The sequence below is a fragment of the Nymphalis io genome, chromosome 13 (genome assembly GCF_905147045.1).
Source record: "Nymphalis io chromosome 13, ilAglIoxx1.1, whole genome shotgun sequence".
Lineage (NCBI taxonomy): Eukaryota > Metazoa > Arthropoda > Insecta > Lepidoptera > Nymphalidae > Nymphalis > Nymphalis io.
The window spans coordinates 12,856,952-12,868,099 of NC_065900.1; the positions used below are offsets into that span (position 1 = coordinate 12,856,952).

General features: G+C 32.9%; 1 protein-coding gene across 1 annotated transcript; it reads left to right on the plus strand.

Moving 5' to 3' along the window:
- The first annotated feature begins 9,799 nt into the window (after positions 1–9,799).
- LOC126773039 (protein atonal-like) lies at positions 9,800–10,276 on the plus strand. The gene has a single exon (XM_050493663.1). It carries the CDS (start codon positions 9,800–9,802, stop codon positions 10,274–10,276), a length of 477 nt encoding a protein of 158 aa, XP_050349620.1.
- Positions 10,277–11,148: the final 872 nt, after the last annotated feature.

Genomic DNA, 11,148 nt, shown 5'->3' on the forward strand with positions numbered 1-11,148 from the left:
GGCAGAGTTTTAGTACCGTGCGTAGAAAACCACTTGACGTCGAATTGTATTATGAAGTGAGCATTTGTCTACTGCCAGGAGAATCTGCGTTGAGAATTGCCAACGAGGCAGAAATCGATCAGAACCTTTGATCACATTGTAAAAATGGATTCAAACTAATGGACAAGTTGTAGCGCTTGACGACTCGTTAGTACTTATAAAAGTCTATTCGAATAAAAAAATTTGATTTGGTATATTACTAAGGTAATACTACTACATTATATTAACTATATTGACAAAATGCATCGTAACAATATTAAACCAATAGTACAATAATATAAGAGATTTTTTATATATGAACAATAGTATTTGTTTAATGAAGTGCTTCCTAATTAGTCGCGTTATAACCAACATAATTTGAGTTAAATTCTCAAAGAAATAGCTTCTATGTATATAGTTTTAAAGCATATTTCGCACGTATATATTTTTTGACCATCAATCTTTTGACAAATTTAAATTTGAAGTCGATATTGAAATGTCACTCAAAGTTCAACTCTCTACATAGAAACTTTAGAGTCATTTTACGCTGAATACATACAAAGGAATCTTGTCGTGACGTTCCTCTTGCGGTTTGCGACAAAGACACTTTTTGTCCTCAATTTCTATACTATTTCTTATGTTCGGCGCCTGCGCACTGACTTGCGGATCCTTGTTTCCGATATTTGTCAAATTAGTCGGTGGACTTTGTGAAAAAAAAATGCAAATATTATTTCTAGCGCTGGTAATCATAACTGGATGATTTTCGAATGATAGTTTTGACAGTTTGTTGTTTATTGTAACCGACTCTCCTGTGTGGGTTTTTTGCTATCGGGATATTTTGTGAGAAAAAAACTATTTACATTCTTAATTATTTGGCAGTGGTTCGGCAAATAATTGGTAAGCTAATAATTGGTTTTTGGGTTGATTTTAAGGCGTGGTATATTGCCTGGTATAAGGGCAAACTTGCGAGTATTCATGATTGTTAATATTTTCGTGACCATACGTTTATTTACGACATAAAATATTTAATATGATAAGTACAAATGTTATACGTGAGTATTTATATAAAGTATATATATGAATGAAAAATAGCCATCGGGAATTTTTCCTTGACTTCGGTCATTAGTATGACGTCATTTGTACGTACATAAGTGTGAGTTATAAAATAAAAAATATTAATATTTAATTTATATAGATTCTCTAATGTTTTTGTAAGACTTTCTGTTTTCATACCCGAAATAAAAAAATATACCATATTGAGTTCCATGGTATCAATTGGCATGATTCATCATTCATTCAGTGCCAGGCACTCATTAGATATCCTACTGCCAAACAGCAAGAGTGAAGCATTGTCGTGTTCCGATTTGAAGGGTGAGGAAGCCAGTGTACTGGCACAAGAGACATAATATCTTAGTCGCATAATGATCTGTGATGACCTATTTGTCTATCTGCCTATATAAATAGGTATTTATATATAAAAAAAAACTCAAATATGATTAGTTACGGAGGTACAATAACGATTCTTTAAATATAGGAATCGGGTATTGATGAATAGCCTAGCTCGTTGTATCAACCAAGATCTGAACAGAGGCTGAGGCTGAGGCTGATTCCAAGCGCGCAAAGCCGCAAGGAACAGCTACTTTATAATAATCACAGGTAATCGTACAAAAAACTTTACTTTTGTGAAATAAAACCTTCTTTGTCGAACATCGCGTGATCATTGTGGAACGTACAAATGGATCCTTTCATCGAAATTCTTTTCACTTCACCCGTGGCAAGGGCGAGTTACCGTTCACCGGGAAATTTTAAAAAGGTCAGTAAATTCAATTTATTTGTGTATGTATATATGTATGACCCAGTTTTGTTACGAAACGTTTTTTCTTAAGCAATTATATGTTACGGCAACGGGACACAAGATGAGAAGAAAATGCCGAAACAAAGTTTGCAATAAATAAATATTTATAACTACTCACTAGAAAATTGATTTAATGTAATGTTTAAGGAAAAGTATTAACCTGTATATGTCCAGATGTGCATGATGTTCCCCTTCCCCACCATTCACGAGATTAATTTTATACACAAATTAAGCACGTGATAACTCAGTGCTCCTTGCGAGGGTTTACTCAGTAACCTTCAATTACACTTCAGGTTATCTAGTCACTTTTAAGAATTACAATATTAAGCTACACATTATTAAAAGTTAGGTTATAATATATGCACTCACATAATATTCACATATATTATAAATATATAATAAAATGGACGACGCGACTAAAAATTAGTTGTCTGTAATTGTTTTTGTCTAAGGCTTTTTTTTTTTAACATGCTAGATTCTGTACCTAATAACTTCAAAGAGGCTTACAAAATCTCGAGCTTTATTTAAAAGTATAGTATATTGACGCACGCGTGAAGTTAATAAAAGCTTTAAAAAAAGCTACTTATGATTACTTATGATTCGTGTAACGATCACGTGACGATTAAGAAGCAACAGATTAAATATAATTCCAAATGTTACTTTCAATTCAATTTCCATAACAAATGTTATAGAACATTCAACTTAAATGTAACGTATTTTTTTAAGTTCAGCTCCGTAGCTTGAGGCTAAAATCAACACCTTCGTTTGAAAAACAACAATGAAAATGATTCGAATCAATTTCATAAAATTATAATAATTGATTGGTAAGCAACTTCGATTGTGTTAAATTGATATCGTTAGATCGAGAAGATATTGAGATAATTATGGAAACACAAAAGTAACAATACCTACATATAGTTTTTTTTATAGTGTTCATACATCTGTTATTTATGTCAAAGTGTATTTTAATGAATAATCATTGTTTGTTTATTAAGGTTAAATCATGGGAAGCCGAATTTGAACGTTTTTTATCCTACGGTGTTGAATATTAACATATTCGTTCAGTTCCTATGATAATGCATTTTTATGGTGAGGGTGACCTAATTCTGCGTTATGTATATATTAATTAATATATTAATTAAGTTTTGATGTGCAATAAAGAAAATATAAATATAGGCGCTTAAAACACGAAGATCGCCATTTCGAATAACAACAAGCATCACTGAGATTTCATTTGTGCGCAGCGAGGTGAAAACATCATAGTATATTTCTTTTTTCGAAATTACTTGTTGCTGTTGACCCAAGGCACAGCATCACCGGGCGGGGGTGAGTCTTTGAGATACTCAGCCGGATGTTGAGTTCCCACTTAAGAGCTCAGATACGTGTGTCCTAAGGGCGCGTGTGAGGCCGAACCTCGGCTTAGAACGCCGTCGACGTCGGAAACGAGGAAACGAATTATTGTCATAAGATAGTTTACGTGTAGGTAGGTCCCTAATGAAATACTGATCTGTACGAACATTGAAGCAGTTTGGTGGAATAACTGAAAACGTTTTCCTTAAAATGAAAGGTGGCGCTTTAACCAGCAGTGGGACATTTACGGATAATTTGAATGTTTCTTATTACTTACGATTTGACATAAAAAAACTTACACAAGAAAAATCTGATAGCCAGTTGATGTTTTACTAATTTTTAATAGTAATGTATATAAATAAAGCAGAAATATAATAAGATTCCATTTAACTTCCGTCCTCCCCGGTATGTGATCCCGTTAACACTATTACCTGAGCAATCAGTCACTCAATGACATTCTTCACAAATTGAAGACGATCGCCGTCTTGAGTTAACTGAGCGTGACGGTTCGCGGGGAGGCGAATGTTCGCTTAAATACAAATATCGCTAGCGATAATTCTATAACGTTCAGAAATGTTTCATATATATATTGAAACAATTTTACGGAAAAAAATATTTGAGTAAATTAATTAATTCATAAAAGATTTTATGGATAAATATTGAACCGTATTAGCAGGTAAGAGCTATTTTTGCCGACAAGCTGACAGGAATCGATAAATGTGACGATACAGGATGGATGGATACTTAATAGTGTTTGTTACGTACTCCGTACTCCGCCTCACAAACACATAAGTACTCGACTACGACAATACAAAGACGCAAAATAATTACAGTAACAGCCTGTTAATGTCCCACTGCTGGGCTAAGGCCTCCTCTCCCTTTTGAGAAGAAGGTTTGGAGCTTATTCCACCACGCTGCTCCAATGCGGGTAGAATAAACATGTGGCAGAATTTCAATGAAATTAGACACATGCAGGTTTCCTCACGATGTTTTCCTTCGCCGCCAAGCACGAGATGAATTATAAACACAAATAAAGCACATGAAAATTCAGTGGTGCTTGCCCGGTTTGAACCCACGATCATCGGTTAAGATTCACGCGTTCTAACCATATATATATATATATATATATATATATATATATATATATATATAATTTTAAATTTCAAAGAAGTCAGCGATATGACTCGCTTTATAAAAAACCATACCATATTTTTGTTAAGAAAGATGCTATAGTTACGTCACGTCTTAATAGTCACTCGTTGCTTTATATCAAGAGCTCCAAACATATACATATATAAAGAACAACACACACATATTTAAATAATAGTTATGTAGTGACACAAACACAGACAAGAAAGACGTAAATTTCGCAACTAAACATTTGATATCTATTTCGAGAATAATGTCTAAAAATGTATTATTTCATTGGAAATAATCTAAGGAACCGGAACGATGGTGACGTGATAACTATAATTTTCTCTATAACATCATAAACCCCACAAGAAGATACATCAGACGCGTCAAATGTAACAGCTTCCGTGACCGCTCTGTTATTATATTAAACAGTCTATTGTATTGACAACAATTTCACTAAATGCCCTTTTATATTATACCGCAAACATAAACCGACATTCATATATATATTACATAAATACCCAATGGACTGGCTGGTAATATAGTTCATGAACAGTGAAATAATTCAATTCGTATCGTATCCCTTTTTAAAACATAGTGAGAGAAAGAGAGCAGTGATGTCCGTTTAAAGTTAGTTAAAAAATTGGCTGTTTATATTTCGTAACGAATATAACCAAATGCGATTACTAGTCGCGAATAATCACTTTGAAAATCCTTAATATCCGCCAACATATACACCGCGTGTGGCCGCACATTAAATTAACATAATCATATAATTTTGATAAAATTATAAAGGAAATCTGGGATTATTTTCGCTCATGAATATTTATAACGAAATGCTATTGTTTTAAAACAACACAGTTTAGACAAATTGAGATATTATGGCATTTATTGATGTAACATAATAGGTAGCGATTTTTCATTTAGGCAATTTGATTAATAGCTTAATATTTAGGTATTAACTTAACGACCGACAATATTTGAACATAGTTTTTGGTTCGTTGCTAATTTGAGAACTTACGGCCTCACTTATAAACTGTGTTTAGCGGGTGATTAGTTAAACAATGCGTCTTCTTCTTTCTAATGTTAAATCAGTAATGACAGAAAGAGAGAAATCAGTGTTTACCTAATCAGTCGCGAAGCAGTTTTTATACATACGGACGGTCGTTTGACTATAAACGTACGTAGAAGCCATTGTAGTATTCCGACACAAGGGATATAACTTCCAAGTCTTTCTAAGTCTTGCTGTTCGGTGGTAGAATATGAATGGGTGGTATCTACCCAGACGAGGTCACTTGTTAATCGACATGTTACTTTGTTAAACCTAATATTAACCTGCCCGGTAGACGCTACCGAGAAATACCAACAAAAAACTCAATACTCCTTACCACCAGTTAAGTCGGTCATGTAGATTAAATAGGAAACTATAAATCTTTCAAACTAAATATTTTTCTGATATATTATACCAAATTGGTCAAAATATCCGACCTGACATCAAAACTGCTTATCTAATACATTTTGACACTCGGAAGTCGACCCGGAACGGAATCACATATAACGGGTCAACCCGTGCACTGCGGATCCTGTTACAATCGGCCCCATGCTTTTTGTGGTCTAGCAAATTATTACACTCGACTTACCTTTGTATCCCGTTTAAAACGTTTTGATTGCGGTATAAACTTTTGAGGCTTAAGGGTTGGATGGTTTTGTTTTCTATTACAACCGATTAAAACAAAGCAATCTGAATGATATTAAGATTAAGTAAAGGTACGGCTCCGTCGTTTCTTCAGAAAGAAAGAAAACAAGCAAGATTATTTCACAAGGTCGAAATTATGTTATATAAAAATTGTATTGAGATAAAATGTAGAATATTGTCTGTATAATGCATATCTTGATAATATATTAAAAGCAAAAAGTAAGACATAAAAGCATTATTTTATCTCTCATTTTAATAATTATAATATAAAATAGTGATAGCAATTAAGTACGTGGTTAACCAATAATTCTTTATGTATATGTTAAGAATCAATTGTACTGTTGATAATTAAACTTATTTCTCATATTATAATAAAAAAACTACCTAACTGTACGGACCGAGTTTTTTTTTTCACAGCGCGAAATCCGAGCGTCGTTGAAGGGTTAATGGTGCGTGAAACGAAGCTAAAAAACAAACTGGACGAATATTTACACGCTGTCGACTGTCATGTCATAATAAAATTAGATCTTAGAACTGATACATCGATATTTTCGTAGATTTATTTTTTATTCAACGGTCATGTACTTTCACACCTACTTATATTAATTCGCGAGATGTATTCCAAATTTGAATTGTTTTCGAATAGAAATTTAAAAACTTGCAACACAATTTATATTATTAATCTGTGTTATAAGTCGTTTAATTTTTAAATTAAAAAAGGAACTAAAGATGTTAGATTCTTTAACAATAATATGTATTATATATTTGAAATAGTGATAGATATTGTTAACTTCTTATATAGAAGTTAATTGTTTTTAATAATGTAATTATAGAATTAGTATTTAAAAACGATTCGAACTACACTCTCATAGTTCCACATGTTAGTATGAGCGAATCAATCTTGCAACTAAAGATTAAGCCAGTTCCACATAATTGATGAAACAGAAATTTGAACACAAACAGTTGAATTTATTAACGACTCAAGATTGTATTAGCTGAGCAGATTATTGCAAATCTGTTACTATTGATATCGAATTTTGTAATTTGTTTTATGTAAAAAGGTTTTATAATATATTTATAGTGTTGAGTAAGCCGAGGTGGCCTAGTGGTCAGAGCACGTGAATCTTAACCGATGACCGTGGGTTCACTGAAAGCACCACTGAATTTTCACGTGCTTAATTTGTGATTATAATTCATCTCGTGTTTGACGGTGAGGGAAAACATCGTGAGGAAACCTGCATGTGTCTAATTTCACTGAAATTATGTCACATGTGTATTCTACCAACCCCCATTGGAGCAGCGCGGTGGAATAAGCTCTAAGCTTTCTCCTCAACAAGGGAGAGTAGGCCTTAGCCCAGCAGTGGGACATTAACAGGCTGTTTCTCGTTGAGTAAGACAGCAGGCAGGGATTGGAAAAGAAGCTAAATTCAAACCAACGCTAGTGGTACTTACATATTATATACTACATACATACTTACATTACATTAATCCCTAATATACAACATAGTAGAAATTTTAAAACATATTTTTTTCTTTAAAAAATCATGAATGATTTTGTTTATAAGATAGTGGTTTCCGTTTGTATCATATTTAAACTAATATTAAAAAGAGGTCTAAAATTTAATCCAATTAATAATACTTAACGTAAATCCGCGATTTTTGCGTTTAGTGAACGAAGTTCTGAAAATCCGAAAGACCACCGGGGAAAGAAAGATGCTCCAACATGGAGCGATGGTCAACTGATGCATTTTTGGATAAGGCATTATACAGTAACAGTAACAGTAACAGTAACAGCAACAGCAACAGCAACAGTAACAGCCTCTTAAGGCATTATAGACAGTGATATCAGAGAGCTCATTGCGTTAATGGTGATTTTATTATTAATTGTAGTGTGACAGTCATTTGGTTTATTTTTAAAACATTGTAAACAATTACTATATAAATATTGTAGCTGGAGAGACCTATGTCCAGCAGTGGACGCGAAAAGGATGATGATGATGATAAAACAATTATTGTTGTTACATTACATATGTAAAATGTAAGTGCAGGCTCGATCCCGATTCATTAGGCTGTTGTGGTCCATACTCGTAACACAAGCTTCACTAATTGGAAGGTTAAATAGGAATATGAGTAATTCGTAAAAAAACATCTGTTGCTATTTTTTATCTTATTTGCTATATTCAAGGAAATTGAAAAATATCTTCAAAATTATTTGTGTCATACTAGCAAACACACTAAAAACTGTTTTTAATGTAAGTAACAATTTAAATAATTATTATATTTTTTTTTTCTGAAATCCTCTACAAGTTTTGAAATAAATATATTATTAATAATATAAAATATATAAACAATTAATTAACGCATCCATTATACCTAACATGAATGTAACTTTGGCCCACCTACAGTCCCGTGTTGAGTTTCACCCACCTCGAGCACCTAGTGAAAACTATATCACTAGGTTCGATTCCCGGGTCACTCGGTGTCGTATGCCGACTGGTTTGCGAGGGAAAAATTTTAAGTTGCACCTACCTGTGTTTTAAGTTTTTTTTTTACTGTAATTTTGTGAATGAAGGCTGTATATAATGAGCTTGATGATTTTATATTGTATTCAAAAGGTTCAACAAATATTAAATGTACTTTGAAATACTATATTGTAAAGGTTGAAAAGTGGTCAAATTGTTAGCTTGTAATCATCCCACTGCTGGGCAAAAGTTATAAACTATATAAGCTTATTCCAATGTCGCTTATATACACATGTCGTAAAATTTCATTCAATCAATGTAGGTTTCTTTATGTATTCCATCATCACCAAGTATCAGATAAATTGTAAACACAAATTATGGATATTAAAGCTCAGTGGCGCTAGCCCGAATTCGAACCGAACGGTTAAAATCTACAAGTTCTACTTGACCATATTAATCGGTTTGTATGTTTATCTTTGTACCTAAATACATCATGCTTATACGACCAGACGAAATCTAATAAAATTCTGCATATCAATGTCGGAAGACCGATTCTATTTTATCATTTATAAAAAAAAATTACTATAATTTTACATCAAGCTGCTGCGTAATACAACGGGCGTTACAATATTGCAAAATATATATAATATAATATGTATGCATATAAATATATACCTTTATAAAAAGGTCATATATAATATAATAAAAAATATATCCCTTTAAATTAAATTTAAAAGTTACACCTAATTAAATCAATCAAACAAATACACTCTCTTTAAAATATCACATTATGTAAATGATATTGTCTTTAAATCTTCATATTTTTTTATCAAAGATTAAAACCTACTAAAAAAGTTTATTATACATGAAACATATTGTCTTGTTTTATATATGTGTTTAAAAACTGTTATTATTAAAAAAAGGCTTTTGTTACAAATGTATTTCATCCGCGACCTTGCTCCATCCCTTCATCCCCGTCCTTTACAAAGTACTAAATGACGCCAATATTACTATACATCTATGACAAAAGCTATAACAGTAGGCTTCAGTCAAAAGTATACTAACAACATCGAATACACGCACACGGGGGAAGAAATAATTAATGATGATTGGCCTTAAATTACCCTCTCGAAGCGTACACCTATCTCTCTCCCACCCCCGCACAAAGATGCACCCGACTCACTCTAATAAACCTGGAAAATATATAAGGGGGCCAGGTAAACGGGAACGTCAGAACCCTTCGGGATACCGTTGTGAACGCACCTGTATATCGCTCGCGTCAACATGGCAGCCGAAACTTACGGACATCGTGTATTGTATTCAGAGAAGGACATGTTTCCCAATGATGTCATGTTGGAATATTCTACGGAGGAATGCTATTTGACCTGGCCGAGGTCACCCGACTCGGGGCGTTCGAGCTTGGAGCCGACGCCGTCCATGGATGGCAGCAACCAGGAGTCACCGACTCACATTGCGTACAGAGGATTGCCAAGCGATTTGGGCTTGGAGGACAGTTCAGAGGATTTGGACCTGGAAGGTTCTGGAAAGAGACGAGGCCGGGCGACTAGTGCGGCGGTTTTAAGAAGACGACGTCTGGCAGCGAACGCCAGGGAAAGGAGACGTATGCAGAATTTGAATAAAGCATTCGACAGACTGCGCGGTCATCTGCCCTCCCTCGGAGCTGATCGCCAGCTCTCCAAATACGAGACCCTTCAAATGGCCCAGACGTACATCGCTGCGTTATACGAACTATTGCAATAGTAACGCGGTATGTTTAGTGATCAATGTATGACGAGTTATTTATTGAACAATAATTTCAGCTGCCGAAAGAGATTCATTAAGTTAGGTATATTGCCAAATTTTTTATCTGTTCTAGAATTTAGTGACGTACAGGGATATTTATTATCTATATTTAAGTACCGCGCTCGTTACCATGTAGGTATAACTTCGTTTGTCGATTAAGTTTAATTATTTCGCGTATCGTGTTTAAAATTTTTACGCTTAAATTGACCTTGCAATCGGTTAATCTTAATTATTAGTTAATGTAATCCGTCCTACCGATATATTTATTTAGTTTTTTTTTTTTTTAATTTCAAGTACTAATATTTATTAGCTTGAGTAACATAACATGAAACATTACTTAATGAGTCTGTTATTCTGTTAAGTTAAAGCATCTTGCCGATTAAGTATTATGTACATTACGATAGATAAATATGTATCGATATAGTTTTAGTAAATAAATGTAAATTACACTATTAGATAGTATACAGTTTATTGTATTAAAATGTTTTGTAAATAAAAGAATGTTTAAATAAATGTTGCCATTTTATTCATAATTGCATGAAGCATTATAAAAAAAAAAAACTTTTTACAAATATTACATTTTGGTATTACAGCTTCTTGTTAAGTATTAGTAATGCTTTATATATATCATTCCTTATAAACATGAATATATAACAACAATATGCAATAAAAAAATTATAAGTAAATAATATTTCAAATAAGGTATCTTAAAGTTTATATATATTTTTAATCAGTAGTAATTATGGTATTTCAAATTATATATCATTACCAAATCAAATAAATTAAATAATATTGCATTTTAACATGTACAAAAATATATAGTTTCATTA